This window comes from Spermophilus citellus (genome assembly GCF_964194105.1).
Source record: "Spermophilus citellus genome assembly, chromosome: 10".
In the NCBI taxonomy this organism is placed as follows: Eukaryota; Metazoa; Chordata; class Mammalia; order Rodentia; family Sciuridae; genus Spermophilus; species Spermophilus citellus.
This window is the reverse complement of record NC_138197.1, coordinates 56,360,158-56,385,226: the sequence shown is the minus strand read 5'-3', so window position 1 is coordinate 56,385,226 and position 25,069 is coordinate 56,360,158. Positions and strand designations below refer to the sequence as shown.

Genomic DNA, 25,069 nt, shown 5'->3' with positions numbered 1-25,069 from the left:
TGGCCATCCCACCAAGGATTTCCTAGGCCTAATCCTGTATGCAGAAAGGAGAGAGATAAGGGGAAGAGGGCAGAACAAAGGAAGCCTAGGACTTATAAAAAGGGCAGAACATCTGGCTTCTGGGGATACCAGGATATCACTATGGCCCCCTTCTCCCTCCCTATGTTCCTCCTATGTTACCCCTTTCTAAATAAACCCTGCTTTATATGCTTGACTCCAGAGTGCTTCTCCAATGTTCAAATATCAATATGTGGGGGAGCAGAATTCGTGGCAGATAACCAGTAGTATCAGTTGGGTTAGAAAAAAGGTGTAGAATTATTGAGCAAGAGAAACATGGAACAACACTTTCTGACTAGAAAAGATGATATTGGAGTTAAGATTTCAGATGTAAAGAAGCTTGAGATAATCATGAGGTACGAGAGAGAGAGAGAGAGAGAGAGAGAGAGAGAGAGAGAGAGAATGCCACAATGAAAGAGATGAAAGCCATTGTTTCACAGGACCCTGCAGTGTTAAGGAATTTGTTTTTTATCTTAGAATTTATGGAAAGTCAAAGAAGGGATAGGACCATATTAACCTTTCAGAAACCTTAATCTGATGGTACTGTGGATAATGAATTAAAAGAGGGGCAACACTCAAAGCAATCAGAGACAAGTTCATTACTTCTGCACCCAGCTGAAGGGCCTTGTTTCAGATAAGTTTTTTGCCACATTTTCTACCCTTTTCATTAAACCCAGTTAATTGAACCAATCAATCTTCATTTTGTGCTCCTGGAAAGACCACCATCCCTCAATTGTATTTTGCTCACAGCCATGTTTACTAAATGTAATTAAAACTCTCTTTTCTGGGCTAATTTCAGGAAAAATTTGCTCTACATTCTTATGTCATTAAAGTTGTGGGGCCAGATACGGCTGTTGTAATTGGAAATAGTGTCACCCTCTTCTTGCCATTCACTATTTTTCTGAGAGCCTCTGGAATTTTTTTCTGAAAAAATCTCAGCCATAGACTTTCCCTGACCTGTGTTTCCTCACGCTGAAAATATACTTCATATGTTTATATTTGTCTTTCCTAGCAGGTCCTGAATGCCTTTATATTAAACTGTATCGAATTCATCTTGTTATAACGTGGTACTTAGACATCCTAGAATTCTGGATCCGAAATATAAGTTTAACAAATGTTCGGTGAGTGAGTCAATGAATGAATGATGGCTCCCATAATAGACTGGGATGCAACTCTGTCCTCCCGGCGGCTACATAATCTTAAGGTCCCAACAAGTCTGTGATGGAATAGGTTTAGCTGTGATGCCCAAGCAGTTTTCGGAGTAACAGAAAGTGTCACTCCACTAGACCCGCTTCGTTTGGAAGAGGCTGTAAGAAGACACAGCCAAGCTTGTTTCCCCCCACCCCGAGGCTGTTTTCCGTACAGCAGCATGGCAGCTGCCTTCCTGAACTCGGCCGCACATTCCCTCTGCGGGTAGAAGTCGAAAGCTCTGTCCGTACAGTATCATGGCGCCGCCCGTGGGAGCCGGTCACCGCATCACGCCCGGGGGAAGAGGCCGCCGTAAAGGAGGCGCCGCTTCCTCTTCTTACTTCTCCCGCCTCCTACCGGCTGTCGTAAAAGGGTGAATGGAGAGCGAGTTGTGGGGGGGGAAAGAGGGAGGACAGGGGGCGCGGAGTCAGAGTGGCGCAGCAAGTGGCTGCAGGTGGCGACGGTGGCGGGGGTTGGGGAGTGAGGTAGTCTAGGCGTCGCGGAGGAGGAAGGTGAGAGGGTCCAAATAAAACTAAATCTGCAGTCTGGCCTACTGGTCCGGGGGCCGCGGAGCCCCCACCCGGGGAGATGGACCTCAACCGGATCATCCAGGCGCTGAAGGGCACCATCGACCCGAAGCTTCGGATTGCAGCAGAGAACGAGCTCAACCAGGTGAGAGCGGGCCTTCGGCGCCCCGCTGCCGCCGAAGCGGTGCCCCCAGCCGGATTGCCAGCTCTCCCCGCTCGACGCCCTTCGTCTCTACCCCCACCCGGGCTCGGGACCCCGGCGCTCCCTCGGCCTGTCCCGCCCCGGGTCCAGTGGAGCAGCATGGCACTCCCCCGGGGTCTTTGCGGAACAAGTCACGCAACTGTTGGTCACCTTTGCATCTTTTCGTGTCGCCTTCCTTCCCAGTGCAGTTTGTCAACCCCACTTGGTCCAAATAGAGAAGCTTTTGCAACCTTTGCCGGTGTCTTCAGGGTGGGAAGCTTTTCCGGGAGCGCTCTGAAATTGGGGACGCGGTTGGGGGAAATTCACTTCATATTCAAAGCCGAGTTAGCTTTTCTCCAGACCCAACCCTTTTTAGGTGTTGCTGTGGGAAACCCTGCCCATCGCCTGCTTCTGTGGGGTTTGCACGGTCTCTTTTGACAAAGAGTGACAAGAGTTTTGTTGGAGCGCTGGGCATTGCTGTCGGGAGAGTGCTCTGGGAAGAAAGGGCAGTTTTCGTGTGCTTTACCAAAGACACATCCCCTAATCGGTGTTTGGAGGGATTTCTTTTAAATGCTAAAATGTGTAAGAATTTCTTCTATTCGACTTCAGATGTTCTTCCTAACCAACCTTGGCTTTGTTACAGTGTTATCCCCAATATTCCAAAAACTTAATGATCCCGGACTCTAACGTATTTCTTCCTTCATACCTGTAACACTGAACCATAGACCTGTTACTAAAAAGTACAAATGATACCTACTCCTAGGATAAGGTGACCACTGTTTGAAGTTCTAACAATCCTTAAAATATAAAGGAATATTCTCAAATTAATTACTCGCAAGGTATTTGCTCAGGACCAGCACATCAACATCCTCTGAGAATTTATTGAAAGTGCAAGTTATGGGGTTTCTTCCCAGACTTAAAGGGAAATTATGGGTGTGGGAACCAATTGTGTTTTAACTAACTCACCAGGTGATTCTGTTCCTTCTAAAATGTGATAGTCTGTCCTAAGTAAATGTTTCTGTTGGGGTTAATTTTAAAAAGCAGATATGAGTTGTGAGTCTTTGAAAGGAATTATCTTAATGGGAAATCTGTGTGGAGTTCTGAGTAGACTGAAACCTGGATTCCCAAGCGATAAGAGGGATTGTGAAAGTACTATGAAGAGGAGAGATTGTATTAAAACCCAAAGGGGATGTGTCAGGACCATCACTCAGGATAAAGTTAAAGTCAGCACCTGCTTTGCAGATTAGTTGGAAGAATAGTAATCCAGGGGTTGGTTAGGAAGAACAAAACAAGAGCTGATCTTGCAATTTTCTAATATGAACAGGAGAGTTAGCTTGTTTGTGACCCCCTTCTCCTCATCACAGACCCATTTCCAGTGCAACTTCTTAAGGTACCGTATTCATGCTTGAGGCCCTTTGTTCATCCCAGCACTGCAAAACCATTACCAACAACAAAAAACTCTATAAATAAATAAATAAATAAATAAATAAATATAGATTATTGCCATGCCACTCATTTAGCATTTGTTTTGTATGGTGTTTTGCATTGCAATATATCCACACTAAGTTTTTTTGGAATTGTCTTTAAGTAGAAGGCCACCATATAATGTTACTTAACCTTATAGTAAAACACGGTTTAGCTAGACATGGTGACACACATGTGTAATCCCAGCTATTTGGGAGGCTGGAGGCAGAAGGATTACATGTTTTAGGCCAGCCTGAGCAACTTAGTAAGACCTTGTCTTAAAATAACAAGGACTAGAGATGTAGTGCAGTGGTAGAGAATCCCTGGGTTCAGTCCCCAGTATGGAAAACAAAAACACACATAGTTTATGGTTTTTGGGTTTTGTATGCTTGTCCATTACCACCACTGTAACTTTCTGCTTTGCTGGATAATCTGGTGGGTAATCTATCATAAGTGTTTATGGTTCTCCTCTTAAAATTTTGTGTTTTTAAAATTTTTATTTTCATAGTGCTGGGGATCCAACTCCGGGTTCCTGCACATGCTAGACAAATACTCTACCATGGAGCTACATTCTAGTCCCCAGCTCATTAATTTTAGTCTAGACTGCCCCACCTCAGCAAATATGCTTTGCATAGGAAGTGGGGGTAGCGTCTACAGTGTGCTGATTGATCTGTCAATTGCTTTAAGAGTAAGTAGCTTCAGCATAATAGCCTAAGGTCTAAGGGATAAATTCTTATTTGGAAGCTATGTTTTCTTAGGCCAGCTTTTTTCTCTTAGCAGTGACTGGTTCTCTGACTGTCTGTGATATTGTTTCTATGGAAAATAGATTGAGTCTTTTTTATTAAAAATGAATACTGTACACCTTCCTCACTGTCTCTCCTAGAAGTCCCTTTAGCAGCAGCATAGAGGAGTAGCATTGGGTAGATGTCTTGCTTCTGTAACTCATTCAGAAAGATGTCGTCGTTTTTTTTTTTTTTTTAATATCTTTGTTTTTATTTATTTTTATGTGGTGCTGAGGATCGAATACAGGGCCTCACACGTGTTAGGTGAGCGCTCTACTGCTGAGCCAGAACCCCAGCCCCAAGATGCTTTCTTTTGAGCATGAGGCACTGGGTTTGATTCTCAGCACTATATACAAATAAATAAAAAAAATTAAAGGTATTGTGTCCATCTATAACTAAACATTTTTTAAAAAGTCATCTTTTTAAAATTATCCTCCACATGTTTTCAATAGGGAAATAAAGATAATTACTTTAATTGCCAAAATTTGGAATCCCCATTTTCCATGGAAGTGTGTGTGTGTGTGTGCGCTTGAGCCTGCATATTAGTTAATGGGGATCTACACCCAGTAGATCTCCAGTAACTATTCTACACCCAGTAGCTACACCCCTAGCCAATTTTTATTCCCCTTTTAGAGAGTTTGTTTATATGAATGACAGATATTTATAGAGTTATATTGTAGGCATTGGTATAAGATTCTTCTCCCATAGAGCTTATATGCTAGTGAGAGATACAGGCAAGCAAATAATATAATTTCATGCTAATAAAGCCTGAGAAAGTGTGTTGGAATGTATGCATAGGGTAATCATTCTCTGAGAAATGACATTGAACAGACATAGATGTTGTGAATGAGCGAGCTAAGAGAATTGGGAGAGGAGCAGAGGGAATAGCAAGTTCAGAAAAGGCCCTCAACCTGTCATTTTAGAAGACTTGAAAGGTAAATGTAGTCAGAGCAGTGAATCAGAGAATGGGAAAATCAGGCTTTTGCTTTATAGGAGTTCTCATAAAATGCAGAAGATAGCCAAGCAAGAAAACAGTTTTCAGTGAACTTCACAGATTCAAAATAAACATCCTTAAGAAATCATGGAGAAATCAGTTATCTCATTTATGTATTTACTTATTTAAATATTTATTTATTTTTTAGAAACTTGAAACCCAAAGGAGGACAAAGAAATTGAGTAATATTTGTGAGGCAAATAGTATGAGAATATACCAGAATTTACTGCTGAATGTTTTATCTGGCCAAATTAACATACATTGAAACAAAGCTAAAAGGAGAAGACAAAGTTCCTGAAGTTCTTTAAAATGTAAAGAGTTGAAAAAGAAGTTCCAACTGTGGCAACAATGCTGAAATTAATTTCAAATAAGTAGCATTATCTAAGTGTAAAGGTTATGTTGTTTTTATGTGTAGGAAGATTTTTTAAAAAGTAACCAATTAGTTTTATGATTAAAGTAACTGATATAGTTTTTTTTTTTTTTTTTGGACTGGGGATTTAACCCAGGAGCACTTAACCACTGGGCCACATCCCAAGCCCTCTTTTTATTTTTTCATTTTGAGACAGGGTCTTGCTAAGTTGCTTTAGGGCTTCACTCTCAAAACTTCTGATCCTCCTGCTGTTGCCTCCTGAGCTGCTGGGATTACAAAGTGTGCCACTGTGCCCAGCACAAATGAATTATTTTATAACATGTATGTAGAGAGATGTAGAAGATGGTGCTAAATCTATATTAATTTTGCCACTTGTAAATTATAGTTAAATATGTTTCTTTAAGAATTGAAATTTTGGGGCTGGCATTGTGGCTCAGTGGTAGTGCGCTTGCCTTGCAAGCATGAGGCCCTGGGTTCGATCCTCAGCACCACATAAAAACAAATAAAGGTATTGTGTCCAACTACAACTTAAAAAAAATTGAAATTTTGTAGTTTCAATTATGAAAATGGATTTCCCTTAAGTATGATAGATTTAAGATTTTTTAAAACATTTTTTAGTTATAGATGGACAATACCTTTATAAATCTTTCGAACCCAGTGCCTCTCACAAGCTAGGCGAGCACTCTACCACTGAGCCACAACCCCAGCCCCAGATTTAAGATTTTAAAGACTATACAGGAGGGAAGAATAATTATAAGATAATACAAAATTTTACTGAAGTATTTGGGAAAGCACAAAAATGTACTTGAATGGAAAAGATGTTGTTTTTCTCCAAATTTATTTTTAATCATATTTACCTTAAATGCTACTTTATAAATAAAGTAATAGAAAAGGTGATTAAATAAATGAGTGTATGCACAAACCTAGCTGTATCTTCAAAGGGATGATACCAGAGATTCAGGCTCCCAGGAGAATGTAAGCTAGACAGACTCTCTGGGGCATTGTCTGGTTTGGCTTCAGTGAGAATTTACAAGTCTTTTCTGGGATTGTCAGTGGGCAAATCCATTTATGGGCTCTGGGAATGTACAGGGTTGTGAAGGTCCAGATACTAAACATCTGTGTAGAGCATGGCCAGAAGGAACCGGCTGCTCTGTTTCTTTTCTTTGCTTCTAAGGTTACCATGGCCAAACTCAGGAGCAGAGTACTGGTGTAGAGCATGTCTGGGGCGTGAAGTGACTCAATCAGCAGGGCAGAGAAGAAACTCCATCAGCATAGGCTCCCTTAGGCATTGTTAAGTTTAAAAGATGCTATAGCCACAGAGGACAGCTGGCAATGACAGCTTTCAACCCTGTCTTGTGAGTCACCCTGTTCCAATCTGGACTGGCTCTTCTCCATAGCTTAGGCATTATTTAACATCGTCTGGTTCATGGTACTGGATATCCAGTTTTCTGTAGCTGATGTTTTCTTGATTTGCGTTTGTCAAAAATAACAAACAAAATTAATGTACAAATAATTTGAGAATAAACACTTGTAATGAGTTATTCAGAGACTTCAAATCCATAAATAGCTTTTAGACTTTATTGAGAAAAAGTGAAAATTTCACCTACAAAAAGATAAATGGAGTAAAGAATTTGTGGAAGCAATTAGCACCCAAACAAAACAATAGCAACCACAAAAAGCCTTCTTAGTAATAGAGGAAATATAACTTAAAGTATTAAAGTTTCAAAGAAATGGTTAATACTCTACCTACATTGCTTATATGGACACTTGTATACTACTGTTGAGTGTGTGATTTTGCATATTCTTTGTGGAAAGCATTTTGGCAGCATATGTCAAAAATCATTGGGGATGTGGCTCAAGCGGTAGCGCGCTCGCCTGCCATGCGTGCGGCCTGGGTTCGATCCTCAGCACCACATACAAACAAAGATGTTGTGTCCACCGAAAACTAAAAAAATAAATATTTCTCTCTCTCTCTCTCTTTCTCTCTCTTTAAAAAAAAAAAAAAATCATAAGTGCCTGGCGGGGTGGTGCACATCTGTAATCCCAGTGGCTCGGGAGGCTGAGGCAGGAGGATCTTTAGTTCAAAGCCAGCCTCAGCAAAGGTGAGGCACTAAGCAACTCCGTAAGACCTTATCTCTAAACAAAATACAAAATAGGACCGAGGATGTGGCTCAGTGGCAGAGTGCCCCTAAGTTCAGTACCTAGTTAAAAAAAAAATCCTAAGTGTTCACAATTTTATTTATGAGCTTATTCTAAGAAATTGTCTTTTGATTTGAAATATCTTAATAATCTTCACTTTGCCATGGAGAATTTGTTTTATATTAGCAGTTTTTCTTTTATCTGGATGATAAGGTATTCATTAACAGGTGCTAATAGATATTTATTGACATTTCCCTCTTTTTATAAAACTATTCTTTGTCATTTCAGTCTTACAAGATTATCAATTTTGCCCCCAGTTTACTTCGGATTATAGTCTCTGACCATGTGGAATTTCCAGTACGCCAGGCAGGTGAGTTTTTTTTTTTTAATACTTTAAAAAGTGATTTATAGGTGAAAATAGAATGAGAATTTTATTTTAATTCTAAATATAATTTCTTGAAAAAGTAGGAAGCGCATCTACATATTTCTAAGGCATAAAAATTTACCTTTTTTTCCCACTGAAAACTTAAAGGTAAATACTAAACTCTCAAATAGCTCCCCCCGCCCCTCTTGCTCTACCCCTCAGTTTCTTGCCTTTGTTACAATGTCAGTTTCTCACTTAGTTTTCCCAGTTTTAATTGCTTATCTCCCTAATTTCTTATGATTCCTGATAGCTTTACCTTTGGATCCACAGATTAAGACCATGAGTTTATGTATCGGAATTCAAGCTCTAATTATGTGTCAATTGATGGTGGTAATTGTCACACAGATGTTCCTAACCAGATGTTTGGAGAGCTGGACTTTTTGTTTTAAACACAAATTTATTCTTAAGTCTGGGATTTTATGTAATTGCTTAATGCACTTTTTTTTTTTTTTAAAGTGGGCTTCTCATTAGAGCTCAAAGGTTAAATATTGAGAAAGCCTTGGAATATCACAAGTCCTTGGAATATCCGGAAAAGATAATAATTATAAACAACTAACAGGGGTAAAATGACAATAGCTAATTTAAAAAGTAAGTGTATTTAAAAGCCTTATGTTAGTGATATATATAGATGTCCCTCCACTAATGATGAATTCCCTTCTGATAAACCCATTATAAGTTGAAAACATTGTTAGTTGAAAAATAATAAGTCAAAATTGCATTTGATTTAGGACATGGTGGTGCATGCCTGAAGTCCCAGTGACTCGGGAGGATGAGGCAGGAGGATCACAGGTTTGAGGCCAGTCTCAGCAACTTAGTGAGGCCCTAAGTAATTTAGTGAGACCATGTCTGAAAATAGAAAATGAAGGTGTCTGGGGATGTGGCTCAGTGGTTGAGTGCCCCTGGGTTCAATCCCTGGTACCAAAAAACAAACAAATAAATTTCATTTGATGCACCTAATCTATTGAACACCATAGCTTAACAACACAGTATACTCTTGAGTTTCTGTTGTTTACCCTCATGATCTCTTGACTGTGGTTGCTTAACATCATGAGAAAGTATCTTACAACATATTGCTAGCCCCAGAAAATATCAAAATTCAAAATTTCAAGTATGGGTTCTATTGAATGCATACTTCTTTTGCATCATTCTAAAGTTAAATAAGCATGCATTGAACCACGATAAGTCATCTCTATTCATTATAATTGATCTGAGCAATGAAGAAGAATACAAAGAAGAAAGTAAAATTATCCAGTATTCATCATTCAGAAATGACCCTCATTGACATTAGGTGAACATTAGTCTTACATGTGTTCAGGTACAAGGGTAGAAGAATAGTTTCATAGAAATTGAACTATAATCTACATGCCGATCAAAGTATTTAATTTTACTTGGACAAAGAATAAAGAAGGAATAATTAAATTCTGGGACTATGTTTATGAAAATATAGTTATGTGTTGCCTGATGATGGGGACATGTTCTGAGAAATGTGTAGGCAGGCAATTTATTTATCACTGTTCAAATATCATAGCATCTACCTAAACAAACCTGGACAGGATGGCTTCCTACACATCTAGGCTTTGTGGTATTTACCTTTGGAAAAGTGGTTGATTGTCATAATGACTGAAATGTCATTATGTGGAACATAACTCTGTATGATTTCCTACAAGATTGCTTTGTGGTTTAGATAAAAAAGAAAAACCTATGGAAAAACATTCATGTTGGGATTATTTATTTTAATAAGGTTTATAAGAATTATGTAAATGCTTTTTGCAATTTTAGATCTCATTTGTTTAATCTTTGACTTTATAAAGTGGGGCTGTTGTAGGGCTCGGGATGTGGCTCAAGCGGTATCGCGCACGCCTGCCATGCGTGCGGCCCGGGTTCGATCCTCAGCACCACATACAAAGATGTATCTGCCGAAAACTAAAAAAAAATAAATATTCAAATTCTCTAAAAAAAAAAATAAAAAATTTAAAGTGGGGCTGTTCTGAAACAACATTTTACTAAATGAAACCTATTTTAATATTTTTAATAATCCAAGTATTTGTAGGCACATTGTGATGTTCTTATGAAGCTTTTTTTTTTTTTGAGAGAGAGAGAGAGAGAGAGAGAGAATTTTAATATTTATTTTTTAGTTTTCGGTGGACACAACATCTTTGTTGGTATGTGGTGCTGAGGATCGAACCCACGCCCCGCGCATGCCAGGCGAGCGCGCTACCGCTTGAGCCACATCCCCAGCCCCTCTTAAGAAGCTTTTTAAAAATATTTTAAAATATATTGTTTTAGAAGATCTTAAAACAATTTATTACATTAATGTGTTGTTTATATAACATACAAACAAAACACAGAACTTTTACATTAGATTATACTTAATACCACTCTCAAAGATAGCTGCCATCAAATTTGGGGCAGTGCTTTAGTTTTTTCCATTTACATTACACATGCTATTTTCAAGTTTCCTTTCTTTCATTAAACCATGTACCTTGGAGATTATTCCATGTTTGTGTACACACACATTCTTCATTCTTACAGTGACTCAGTAGTATTTCATTGTGTAGAACTGTCATGGTTTATTTAAACAATTTGATATTGACAGACATTTCCCGCATTGTCCTTTTTTTGTTGTTAATAGAAGCAGTGCTTAATGAGCATCTTTGGAAATGTACCTCTGGGTATTTGGGAATTTTTATTTTTTAGAATGGATTATTAGGAATGAAATGCTAGGTTAATAGATGTTAAAGATATTAATAGTTATAATTTTGAATCTGATCACAAAATTACTTTTGCTCGCTCGCTTTCTTTCTTTCTTTCTTTCTTTCTTTCTTTCTTTCTTTCTTTCTTTCTTTCTTTCTTTCTTTCCCTCCCTCCCTCCCTCCCTCCCTCCCTCCCTCCCTCCCGGCAGACACAACATCTTTGTTGGTATGTGGTGCTGAGGATCGAACCCGGGCCGCACGCATTCCAGGCGAGCGCGCTACCGCTTGAGCCACATCCCCAGCCCTTCTTTCTTTTTTTAAATATTTATTTTTTAGTTGGATACTTATTTTGTTTATTTTTATGTGGTGCTGAGGATTGAACCCAGGGCCTCGAACATGGTAGCCAAGTGCTCTACCATTGAGCCACAACCCCAGCCCTTGCTTACTTTTTCTATCAATGTACCTAAGAGGGTTGGGTGTGTAGCTCAATGGCAGAGCCCTGGCAGGAGGCCCTGGATTTGATCCCCAGCACTGTGGAGGAAAAAATGTGCCTTAGAATGCTAGGTTCCCCATATCCTCACCAACTGTGTGCAACCTTTTTTTTTTGTGGTGCTGAGGATTGAACCCAGGGCCTTGTGCATGCAAGGCAAGCACTGCACCAACTGAGCTATATCCCCAGCCCTGTGTACAACTTTTTTAAAAAATTTTATTTATTTTTTATTGGTTATTCAAAACATTACAAAGATTGCAGAATCACATCGGTTACACACCCACATTTTTACATAATGCCATAATAGTAACTGTTGTATTCTGATACCTTTCCTATCCTCTACTATCCCCCCTCCCCTTACCTCCCCTCCCATCTTCTCTCTCTACCCCATCTACTGTAATTCATTTCTCTCCTTATTTTTTTTCCCATTCCCCTCACAACCTCTTATATGTAATTTTGTATAACAATGAGGGTCTCCTTCCATTTCCATGCAATTTCCCTTTTCTCTCCCTTTCCCACCCACCTCATGACTCTATTTAATGTTAATCTTTTCCTCCTGCTCTTCCTCCCTGCTCTGTTCTTGGTTGCTCTCATTATATCAAAGAAGACATTTGGCATTGTTTTTTAGGGATTGGCTAGCTTCACTTAGCATAATCTGCTCTAATGCCATCCATTTCCCTGCAAATTCCATGATTTTGTCATTTTTTGTGCTGCGTAGTACTCCATTGTGTATAAATGCCACATTTTTTTTATCCATTCATCTATTGAAGGGCATCTGGGTTGGTTCCACAGTCTAGCTATTGTGAATTGTGCTGCAATGAACATCGATGTGGCAGTATCCCTGTAGTACGCTCTTTTAAGGTCTTCAGGGAATAGTCCGAGAAGGGCAATAGCTGGGTCAAATGGTGGTTCCATTCCCAGCTTTCCCAGGAATCTCCATACTGCTTTCCATATTGGTCGAACCAATTGGCAGTCCCACCAGCAATGTACAAGAGTACCCTTTTCCCCACATCCTCGCCAGCACTTATTGTTGTTTGACTTCAGAATGGCTGCCAATCTTACTGGAGTGAGATGGTATCTTAGGGTGGTTTTGATTTGCATTTCTCTGACTGCTAGAGATGGTGAGCATTTTTTCATGTACTTGTTGATTGATTGTATGTCCTCCTCTGAGAAGTGTCTGTTCAGGTCTTTGGCCCATTTGTTGATTGGGTTATTTGTTTTCTTATTGTTTAATTTTTTGAGTTCTTTGTGTACTCTGGATATTAGGGCTCTATCTGAAGTGTGAGGAGTAAAGATTTGTTCCCATGATGTAGGCTCTCTGTTTACCTCTCTTATTGTTTCTCTTGCTGAGAAAAAACTTTTTAGTTTAAGTAAGTCCCATTTGTTGATTCTTGTTATTAACTCTTGTGCTATGGGTGTCCTATTAAGGAATTTGGAGCCCGACCCCACAATATGTAGATCGGAGCCAACCTTTTCTTCTATCAGACTCATAGTCTCTGATTTGATATCAAGCTCCTTGATCCATTTTGAGTTAACTTTTGTTCATGGCGAGAGAAAGGGATTCAGTTTCATTTTGTTGCATATGGATTTCCAGTTTTCCCAGCACCATTTGTTGAAGATGCTATCCTTCCTCCATTGCATGCTTTTAACCCCTTTATCAAATATAAGATAGTTGTACTTTTGTGGATTGGTTTCTGTGTCCTTTATTCTATACCATTGGTCCACCCGCCTGTTTTGGTACCAGTACCATGCTGTTTTTGTTACTATTGCTCTGTAGTATAATTTGAAATCTGGGATCGCTATACCACCTCATTCACACTTCCTGCTTAGAATTGCTTTTGCTATTCTGGGTCTTTTATTTTTCTATATGAATTTCATGATAGCTTTATCTATTTTTACAAGAAATGCCGTTGCGATTTTGATTGGCATTGCATTAAACCTATAGAGAACTTTTGGTAATATCGCCATTTTGATGATGTTAGTTCTGCCTATCCATGAACAGGGTATATTTTTCCATCTTCTAAGATCTTCTTCTATCTCTCTCTTTAGGGTTCTGTAGTTTTCATTGTATAAATCTTTCACCTCTTTTGTTAGGTTGATTCCCAAGTATTTTATTTTTTTTGAGGATATTGTGAATGGGGTGGTTTTCCTCATTTCCAGTTCTGAAGATTTGTCGCTGATATACAGGAATGCCTTTGATTTATGTGTGTTGATTTTATATCCTGCCACTTTGCTGAATTCATTTATTAGCTCTAGTAGTTTCTTTGTAGACCCTTTTGGGCCTTCTAGGTATAAAATCATATCATCCGCAAATAGTGATAATTTAAGTTCTTCTTTTCATATCTTAATGCCTTTAATTTCTTTTGTCTGTCTAATTGCTCTGGCCAGAATTTCGAGAACTATATTGAATAGAAGTGGTGAGAGAGGGCATCCCTGTCTTGTTGCAGATTTTAGAGGGAATGCCTTCAGTTTTTTTCCATTTAGAATGATGCTAGCCTGAGGCTTAGCATATATAGCTTTTACAATGTTGAGGTAAGTTCCTGTTATCCCTAGTTTTTCTAATGTTTTGAACATAAAGGGATGCTGTACTTTGTCGAATGCTTTTTCTACATCTATCGAGATGATCATATGGTTCTTATCTTTAAGTCTATTGATGTGGTGAATAACGTTTATTGATTTCCGTATATTGAACCAGCCTTGTATCCCAGGGATGCATCCTACTTGATCATGGTGCACGATCTTTTTGATATGTTTTTGTATACGATTTGCCAGAATTGTATTGAGGATTTTTGCATCTAAATTCATTAGGGATATTGGTCTGTAGTTTTCTTTCTTTGAGGTGTCTTTATCTGGTTTGGGAATCAGGGTGATATTGGCCTCATAGAATGAATTTGGAAGTTCTCTCTCTTTTTATATCTCCTGAAATAGATTGTGGAGTATTGGTATTAGTTCTTCTTTAAAGTTCTTGTAAAACTCTGCTGTATATCCATCCGGTCCTGGGCTTTTCTTGGTTGGTAGTCTTTTGATGGCTTCTTCTATTTCCTCACTTGATATTGGTCTGTTTAGGTTGTTTATATCTTCCTGACTCAATCTGGGTAGATCATATGACTTAAGAAATTTATCTATGCCTTCACTATCTTCTATTTTATTAGAGTATAGGGTTTCAAAATAAGTTCTAATTATCTTCTGTATTTCTGAATTGTCTGTTGTGATGTTGCCTTTTTCATCCCATAAGCTAGTAATTTGGGTTCTCGCTCTTCTTCTCTTCATTAGCATGGCTAAGTGTCTGTCAATCTTATTTATTTTTTCAAAGAACCAACTTTTAGTTTTGTCAATTTTTTCGATTGTTTCTTTTGTTTCGATTTCATTAATTTCAGCTCTAATTTTAATTATTTCTTGCCTTCTACTGTATTTGCTGCTGATTTGTTCTTCTTTTTCTAAGGCTTCGAGGTGTAGTGTGAGGTCATTTATTTGTTGGCTTTTCTTTCTTTTAAGGAATGAACTCCATGAAATGAATTTTCCTCTTAGTACTGCTTTCATAGTGTCCCAGAGATTTCAATATGTTGTGTCTGAGTTTTCGTTTACCTCTAAGAATTTTTAAATTTCCTCTTTGATGTCTTCTGTAACCCTTTGTTCATTCAGTAGCATATTGTTTAATCTCCATGTGATGTAGGATTTTTTCTTTCTCATTTTATTGTTGATTTCCAATTTCATTCCATTATGATCAGATAAAATGCATGGTAGTATCTCAACTCCTTTGTAATTGCTAAGATTTGCCCTGTGACATAATATATGGTCTATTTTTGAGAAGGATCCATGTGCTGCTGAGAAGAAAGTGTATCTACTTGATGTTGGGTGGTATATTCTGTATATATCAATTAAGTCTAAATTATTAATTGTATTATTGAGCTCTATGGTTTCTTTATTCAACTTTTGTTTGGAAGATCTGTCCATTGGTGAGAGAGGTGTGTTAAAATCTCCCATGATTATTGTGTTGTGGTCTATTAGACTCTTGAACTTGAGAAGAGTTTGTTTGATGAACGTAGCTGCAGCATTGTTTGGGGCATATATATTAATGATCGTCAAGTCTTGTTGGTGTATGGTTCCCTTGAGCAGTATGTAGTGTCCTTGTTTATCCCTTTTGATTAACTTTGGCTTGAAGTCTATTTTATTTGATACAAGTATGGACACCCCTGCTTGCTTTCGGGGTCCGTATGAGTGATATGATTTTTCCCAACCTTTCACCTTCAGTCTGTGTATGTCTTTTCATATCAGATGAGTCTCCTGTAGGCAGCATATTGTTGGATCTTTTTTTTAATCCATTCTACTAGCCTATGTCTTTTGACTGGTGCATTTAAGCCATTAACATTTAGGGTTACTATTGAGATATATTTGTATTTCCAGCCATATTTGGTTATGTATGATACTTAACATGATTTGTTTTTCCTCTATTCTTAGTTTTTCCTTTACTGTACTACCTCCCGCTGTTGGTTTTCATTGTTATTTTTCATTTCCTCGTCCTGTAATGTTTTGCCAAGGATGTTTTGAAGAGCTGGTTTTCTAGCTGCAAATTCTTTTAACTTTTGTTTATCGTGGAAGATTTTTATTTCATCTTCAATCCTGAAGCTTAATTTCGCTGGATACATGATTCTTGGTTGGAACCCTTTTTCTTTCAGCGTTTGAAATATGTTGTTCCAGGATCTTCTAGCTTTCAGAGTCTGTGTTGAAAATCAGCAGTTATCCTGATTGGTTTACCCCTAAATGTAATCTGCTTCCTCTCTCTTGTGGCTTTTAAGATTCTCTCCTTATTCTGTATGTTGGGCATCTTCATTATTATGTGTCTTGGTGTGGATCTCTTATGATTTTGTATATTCGGTGTCCTGTAGGCTTCTAGTATTTGGATTTCTTTTTCATTCTTTAAGTCTGGGAAGTTTTCTAGTATTATTTCATTGAATAGATTGCTCATTCCCTTGGTTTGGACCTCTGTACCCTCTTGTATCCCAGTAACTCTTAGGTTTGGTTTCTTGATGTTATCCCATAATTCTTGTATGTTCTGCTCATGATTTCTTAACATTCTCGCTGAGCTGTCTGTGTTCTTTTCAAGTTGAAAAACTTTGTCTTCGTTGTCTGAAGTTCTATCTTCTAAGTGTTCTACTCTGCTGGTAATACTTTCATTTGAGTTTTTAATTTGGTTTATTGTTTTCTGCATTTCCAGGATTTCTGTTTGTTTGTTTTTTATATCCTCTATCTCCCTATAGAGTTGATCTTTTGCTTCTTGGATTTGTTTATGTAATTCATTGTCAAAGTGACTTTTCATTGTCTTAATTTGATGTATAATGTCTTCCTTGAGACTCCAGATCATCTGAAGCATGTATATCCTGAATTCTTTATCTGACATTCCATCAGCTGCAGATATTACCTCATCTAATGTTGAATTGACCTGTATTGTTTGTGGTCCTTTCTTTCCTTGTCTTTTCATACTGCTCATGATTCTTTCTAGCTTTGTGAAACTGTTGTGTTGATGTTTTTCCCCTTATATATTTGTATTGTTCTTGTATAGCTCCAAAATCCCTCTTTTGCGGAGAAAGACAATGTTAACAGATCCCAATATCAACAGTACATTATCTAAGCACAAGTTTTCATTATTAATACATTTATAGTTAGATTCTAAGACTAGATATTGGTTTTAATTATTAAGAATATATTCATTGGTTTCATAAAAGGCGTATCATATCTGGTGGCATATAGAAAACTTAATTTCAGACGAAGGAGGTTATACTTAGAGGGAAAGGAGTGAGGGTATGAGGTTAAACTTAGCACCTTTGGAGAACTCTAACCACTGGACTGGTAATTTATGGAAGAATGTATAGACTTAACCTCCTATCTATCTAGATAGTTACCCTATGTATAGATAGCAAAAGTTAGGAGGTTGAAAGTGGGATAGAGAGAATACGAATTAAAAAAAAGAAATAATAACAAGAAAAGAGAAATAAGAGAAGGAAAAGGGAAGTAAGATAGAAATAAAGAAAAAAAATGGGGGGAAGGTGGGGTATATGCAATTCCTCTATATTATATTACTTTGGTAATTCGGTTGTTCATGCACAGTTCATGGTTTCACATATGCTGAAGTTGTGGAAGAGAGAGAAGAAAAGAGAAAGAAAGAGAAAAAAAAAGTCTCTCAGAACACTGTTTTCCTTGCTTCCAGTAGGTGGCGTTGTCTATTCCTAGCTTGAGTCTCTGTATTCAGGGTGGTGGGTATAGCCAGTGTGAAAGGAAATGAGCTTCCACCTGTATCTTCCCTACTCTAGTCTCTGAGGTAGAAACCAGATGTCTGTACAGTTGTTGTTTTGTGTTGATAGCTACAACCCCCAAAAGCTTGTGGGAAATATTTTGAGTTATCGCAGCTAAGGGTGGGGGAGTTGGAAACCGGGTACCTGGATCAGCCGCAGAACCCTGCTGGTAGCCAAACCCCCTTTGATGGGTTTTAAGGGTTGATGGGCTTCCTCCGGACTAGCACTCGGGGCGGGGCTGGACTTCCTCCTCCGGTCTGGCTGGGTGCCTGTGTACAACTTTTTTTAAAAAAATTATTTTTTGTGGTGTGTGGAATCCAACCCAGGGCCTCCTATATATTAGGCAAGTGCTCTACCATTGAGCCATATCTCTAGCTCTACAACTTTGAATCTTAATAACTTAGGTAATGAAGTTTTCATATAAAATATAATCTGTGTGTAAAGGTGCTTGTTTTCTTTATAATGTATGTAAATTTTAAATCTTTCAGCTGCAGGACAGTTTGGCTTGGTGATTGATTATTTCCTAATGTATTTGAACAAACTTTCAATCTTAAAGCATCCATTTTTGCCATCGAGTTTGAAATATATTGTATAACATTTTACAGATATCCTAAAGAATAGTTTATAAATGTTCTTTTCTATTTAGTCTATTATTAAAATACAAGGATGCTTTATCACTTTAAGGTGACATCTAGTTAGCTTGTCATTTCATCATTATATTAAAAATAGAATGATGTGGTCTTTGTTTTAAAGAAAGATCAGCCTATATAAACTGTTAAAATAAACAAACAAAAAGCAAACAACGAACCAACCAAAAAAAGAAAAATTAAGTGGAAAGATATAGCTCTACATAGCCCTGTTTTTGTAGGAAAACAAATTTATTTCTTTATGAATTGGATTAAGATGTTAGTGTTTTGTTTCTTAGTGCTGGAAAAATTTTTAAAAAATATTTTTAAGTTTTAGGTGGATACAACATCTTTATTTTACATTTATGAGGTGCTGAGGATCGAACCCAGTGCCTTGTGCATGCTAAGCGAGCACTTTTCCACTGAGCCACAACCCCAGGCCCCTGGGAAATTTTTTTTTTTTTTTTTAATTTTCATCTTTTTGGCAGACAATTCTAAAATATTCTTTTATTAAGTAAACTTAGTAGTAAATGTTTGCTTTTAGCTTACTGTGAATTTTCAAGAAATAGGAAAAAAATTAATATTTTAATATTGCCATGTCAAAATAAATTTGGAGGTTTGCTCTATTGCTTTCCTTTCAAAGTATTGATAAGCATAATAATATTATAACCAGGTAATATGCAGAGAAGGAAGCCTTTTTTTTTTTTTTTTTTTTGGTACTGGGGCATTCGACCCCTGAGCCACTTCCCTATCCCTTTTTTTGTATTTAGAGACAGGGTCTCACTGAGTTGCTGAGGCTGGCTTTCCTCTCTCAATCCTCCTGCCTCAGCCTCTCAAGCTGCTGGGATTACAGGAGTACACCACCTTGCCTGGGAGGAAGCCTGTTTTAAATATAGGATATTGAAGTTGTAGTTTGGAATCTTTCAAGTCACTTTTGTTTTTAAGAAAGAGACCCTTTAGTAAAGTTCCTCTAGTAAATGTAAACTTGGCTTCAGAATGTACTTTTCTTTAATGCATTTTGCAGTTGCTGTGAGAAGAGTAGTTTGTATTTAAAAGTGGAGGTTGAGAGGAATATTATATTGGACCTGAAGAAGTCATCTGCAGTGAATGATGTAGGACCAATCAATTGAAAAAACAGAAAAAAGCTTAACAGGACCCCCCTCCCCCACCTGCCTGGTTTTCATTCTTCTAGGTTGTTTTCCTTTTTGTATGTCAAAGGGATGGGGTGATGATATTACAATTTACAGTTTTTTATGTGTAATTTGTTAAGACTAACTTCAGCATTATAAAATGAAGAAGCTAGTGATAAACAGAAACATAATGTTTATCATTTCAGAAGCATTTCAAAAAGCTCTTTTCTTAAAACTGTTTTATTTGTGGGATGCTTCTCTGCTCTTAGTAAAAATCTGTTTAATTTAATTTTATTTATAGCTTATACATTTGTTATCAGATCTCCTAGCCTTTAACAGATTGAAGTAATAGCAATGGAGAGAAGGGCTACCAAATTATGATGAAGAATGCAGAGGCTTCGAAAGATCACCTAAAAAGCATGGCATTCTGCCTCACCGAGTTTATAACTATCTTGATCCTTTGAGGTTGTGGAGCCCAATTTATTTCTGTAGTTGTGTTTCTGAGTAGAGAGTGAAGTTTAAGTGATGATACATTGTGCTTGTGAAGGAGAGAGGCAGGCAACTGAAAGCCACAATTAGATATTATTTCACCCCAGTTAGAATGGTTATCATCAAAAAAACACAAAATGGGCTGGGGACATAGTTCAGTGGTAGAGCCCTTACCTAACCTGTGTGAGGCCTTGTGGGATTGATCCCCAGTATTGCAAACAAAGAATAACTAAAAAAGCAAATGCTTCCTTTTCTCTAAAAGGGAGTTCTTATACACTTTTGGTGGGAATGTAAATTTAGTATAATCACTATGGAAAACAGTATGGAAATTCCTCAGAAAACTAAAAATAGAACTCCATATGATCCAGCATTGTGCTTCTGGGTATATGTCCAAAGGTGATAAAATTCTTATTCCAAAAACATTTGTATTCTCCTGTTTATTTCAGTACTTTTCATAACAGCTAAAATATGAAATCAACTTAGATGCCCTTCAGTGGATGAGTGGATAAAGATCCCCCCAAATGAAATATTATTCTTCCCTAAAAAGAATGAAATTCTGTCATTTGTAGCAACATGAATAAAACTGGGGGTCATTATGCTAAGTGAAATTAGGCAAACACAGAAGGTCACATAGCATATGTTCTCACTCATTTGTGGTAGCTAATAAGTCAGTTTTGTAGAAGAAGAGAATGGAATAGTGGTCATTAGACTTTTGAAAAGTTAGGGTGAAGGGGGGTTAGAAAGAATTTCATTAAGGGGCACCAAAACAGAGTAGAGGAATTACTTCTGGTTCTTCTTTAGCACAATAAGGTAATGATAGATCAAAACAATCTATGACATATTTCAAAATGATTAGAATAGTACAAAATTCCCAGCACATAAAAGTGAATGTTTGAAGAGATGGAAATACTTATTAAAACATTATGATTAAGGGGCTGGGATTGTGGCTCAGAGGTAGAGCGCTCGCCTAGCATGGGTGGGACCTGGGTTCGATCCTCAGCACCACATAAAAATAAAGGCATTGTGTTGTGTCCATTAAAAAATTATGATTAAAACATTACTTCAGTGTTTATAGCAGCAAAATTAAAAATAGTAAACTATGGAATCAACCCAGGTGCCTATAAATAAATGGGTTAATATAGTTATATAGATAATAGACATAGATTGATAGATAGATATATATATGTCTATTATCTATCTATATCTATATATCTAGATGTGTGTGTGTGTATATATATATATATATATATATATATATAGATAGATAGATAATAGATATAGATTGATAGATTAGATAGATAGATTAGAGTTCTTCTCAGCAACAATACAGAATGAAATTATGGCATTTGCTGGTAAACTTGTGGAAATGGAGAATATCATGCTAAGTAAAATAAGCCAAACTGAGAATCACAAAGATCAAATGTTTTCTTTCATATGCAGAAACTAGAGTAAAATAAAGGAAGAGGGCGAGAGTGATAGAATAACATAAAGACAATGCAAAGATTAGTAATGTAGGAGGAGATCTACAGAGTGAGAGGATGAATAAGTGGAGGCAATGAAAAATGATTTTAAGAAAATCATTTCATGTACCTATCTAAATATACCACAGGGAATTTCATATTTATAAGTAAAAAGGACCAGTGAAATATGAATAGATGAGTGATAGGAAGTTCAGTGGAGTAGAGGAGGTAGATCATGAAATGAAATCAGTTATTGGGGACTAGGGATTTAGCTCAAAAACCAAAGAAACCATGATTGGATTATTAAAGATTGTGTACATGTATATAATATGTGAGTTGAATTACCACAATCATTCAAATATTATGTTCCAACAAAAAATAATTTTAAACTTAAGATACATAAATAGTAAGTGGATTTGGTGAGAAAATGAAGTATAACACTATGAATTAGATTAAGATGATATTGGTGTTTTATTTCTGAGCTCTGACCAATTAACTATTAAATACTTAAATGATTAAAGGGAGGTTTTAAGATTGTTAATATGAATATCTTTAGTATTTTTCCTTCATTCAGCGTTCAATTGGAACAGTTGGAAAACTTAACATTTTCTCTTAAAATCCCTTAATAGTATTTCATCTTCTTTGAAAAGCTTATTGTTAAAAGTTGAGGGTTGTTAAAAAGAATAGGAACAAGTGGTACATATACACAATGGACTATTTCTTAGTCATAAAGAAGAATGAAATTATGGCATTTGCTGGTAAATGGTTGGAACTGGAGACTCTCAAGCTAAGTGAAATAAACCAATCCCAAAAAAACAAAGGCCAGATGTTCTCTTTGATATGTGGATGCTGACTCACAATGGGGTTGAAGGGAGTGGAGGTTCACTGGTTTGGAATGGTGACAAAGGAAGGGGGATGGGAATGGGAAAGAATATATGTATTCATATACGAATACATGACCAGTGTAGTCTACATCATGTAAACCACAACAATAGGAAGTTATACTCCAGTATCTATGATAAGTCAAATGCATTCTACGGTGTCATGGATAACTAAAAAGAACCAATAGACATCTCTTATTAAAAAAAAAAAAAAAGAGTGGGAACAAAATAATTGATAGAAATTAATAGGAAATTTTTCTTCTGTTTATTTCTTTTCTGAGATTTTCCAAAAATATTTGAAGGATAGAAATGATGCCCAATTTCCCGATTAGTTATAAGTAATAAATATTTCAAAAGGGTTAAATAAAAATTACCAGTGCTTTAAAAAGCATAAATATTCTAAGATGGTAGTACCAGATAGTAGCCAGTGAAAGAAAATAAATGGAAATACCAGTCTGTGTAAAGGAAAGCAGAGCTTTACCTGTTGTCAGTTCAGTATTAGGCATTATGAAAAGTGTGATTTTTGTGATCTTAGTTTGTGTTTTGTATGGCCTCATTTAGACCACTTTGTGTTTTGTCTAAGGAGATACACACACACACACACACACACACACACACGATTCCTAGATCATTTTTTTTCTGGCTTTTAAGCTCTGGAGTTTGATTTGGTAAAATATTTTCTGTTTTGACTACCTAAAGTGAAACCTTTAAATTCTTACCCATTTCCCCTTCCTAACTTGGCTTTATTCCTGCAAGATTTGCCTTTTCTGCTGGGTGTCACGTTCGGCACTGAAAGGCTTAGCCTTTCATGCCCTATTCAGCTGAATTAAAGCATTTCTTTTGATACTAACACATTAACATTATTTTCCCAAACACAGCTGCCATCTACCTAAAGAACATGGTGACCCAGTATTGGCCAGATCGAGAACCTCCACCAGGAGAAGCAATATTTCCCTTCAATATTCATGAAAATGACCGCCAGCAAATACGTGATAACATTGTGGAAGGGATAATTCAATCACCAGATTTAGTGAGGTATGTTGTGTTTTATCTGTGTAATTACTAGGGAACATGAAATATTTGGATCTGGGGATGAGAGCGGTGAGTTTGTTTTTTTCTTAAAAAAGGTAAATAAGAAAGATGGACACTCAAGGAGTATTAATCTAATTTATGTCTTTGCATTTATAATTCTTTGCCTCAAAATATTTTGGAAAAGATTTAGTTGTCATAAGTTGCCTCAAAAAAAAAAGTAAGGTAAAAATCAAACTTAACTAAAATGATTGTGTAAATTCTTGTGAAGTAAATAACCTATGTTGTTAATAATAATCTCTTCTTTCTTTTATATTTGCTTTCATTTTTTTTGATATGAGGGATTGATTCTGGGAATTTTTTTTTCTTTTTTTCCTTTTCTTTTTGGTACTTGGGATTGAAGCCAGGAGTGCTGAACTACATTCCCAGCTTTTTAAAATATTTTATTTAGAGACAAGGTCTCACTAAGTTGCTTAGTGCCTTGCTAAGTTGCTGAGGCTGTCTTTGAATTTGTGATCTTCCTGCCTCAGCCTACCAAGCCGCTGGGGTTACACTGTGCCCAGCCAATTCTGGGAATTTTAATCTACTGTTATTTTAATTTTTTTTTTAAAGAGAGAGGGAGAGAGAATTTTTTTAAATATTTATTTATTTTTTTTTAGTTCTCGGCGAACACAACATCTTTGTTGGTATGTGGTGCTGAGGATCGAACCCGGGCCGCACGCATGCCAGGCGAGCGCACTACCGCTTGAGCCACATCCCCAGCCCTATTTTAATTCTTTACCTATGTTTTTATTCATGTTTTAAATGAACTAAATGTCTTTTCCTGCAGCAAAGAAAGAATAGTCAATATAAACTACAAAAGTTAATGCCAGGTTTTTAGATTCATAGATTAGATTAGAGGCTATAGAGAGCACTGCCCAATAGAACTTTCTGCAGTGATAGAAATGTTCTTTGTCCAAACTGTCCAGTATTTAGCCATGTGACTTGCCTTTTGAGCACTTGAAAATGTGGCTTGTGTAACTGAGGAACTGCATTTTAAATTTCATTTAATTTTGATGCATTTAAAGTGTGTATATGTAGTTAATGACTGTTCTGTTAAGCAATAAAGCCATACAGATTTTGCAGTCTTAGGTTGAGATTTTTTTCTTTTTTCTTACAGTGCTAGAGATTGAACCCAGAGCCTTGTGCATGCTAACTCTATCACTGAGTTACACTCCCAGCCCCAAGATTTGCAGTCTAAACCCATTAAGTCCCAAGTTTCCAATTCTGCAAATATAGTAAATATTCAAATATCATTTACCATAGTGTTGTATTTGTTGCTCAATTTATTAGTTTTTATAGTTTCACATTTGGAATAATGGAAAAAATGGATTAAAGTAGTAGAAACAGATTTACTCCAACATATGAGCTAAAAATGGTGGGCAAGGGGCTGAGATTGTAGCTCAGTGATAAAGTGCTTGCCTTGCATGTGTGAGGCACTGGGTTCAATTCTCAGTGCCACATAAAAATACATAAAGATACTATGTGTTCATCTACATGTAAATAAATATTAAAAAAAAAAAAATGTTGGGCAAGCCAGATGTAGTGGTGCATGCCTGTAATCCAAGCTGTTGGGGAGCGTGAGGCAAGAGGATTGTAAGTTTGAGGCCAACCTTGGCCACTTAGAGATTCTATCTCAAAGTGAAAAATAAGGGGTGCAGGTGTAGCTCAGTGGTAAAAGGTCTCTGGGTTCAGTCTCCAGTACAAAAGAGAGAGAGAAAAAAAGAAGCAAACAGATTAAACAGTGGTAAGGGAATGAAATTGTTTAATTTTAACTTTAGCCCTGAGCGTCTAACAGAAATTATGATATAGGCAA

General features: G+C 37.0%; 1 protein-coding gene across 2 annotated transcripts in view; it reads left to right on the top strand.

Annotated features, from left to right (window-relative positions):
- The first annotated feature begins 1,613 nt into the window (after window positions 1-1,613).
- LOC308657518 (importin-8) overlaps window positions 1,614-25,069 on the top strand; it is an 85,268-nt gene continuing 61,812 nt past the window's right edge. Inside the window, exons 1-3 of one of the 2 annotated variants that reach the window (XR_014023954.1) lie at window positions 1,614-1,917; window positions 7,991-8,072; window positions 23,064-23,220. Coding sequence is in view for 1 of the 2 variants with exons in the window: in XM_081309274.1 (XP_081165400.1) it covers window positions 1,834-1,917; window positions 7,991-8,072; window positions 23,064-23,220 (323 nt within the window). In the remaining variant the exon portion in view is untranslated. The remainder of the gene's footprint in view (window positions 1,918-7,990; window positions 8,073-23,063; window positions 23,221-25,069) is intronic. The other variant, XM_081309274.1, reaches the window with a different exon arrangement.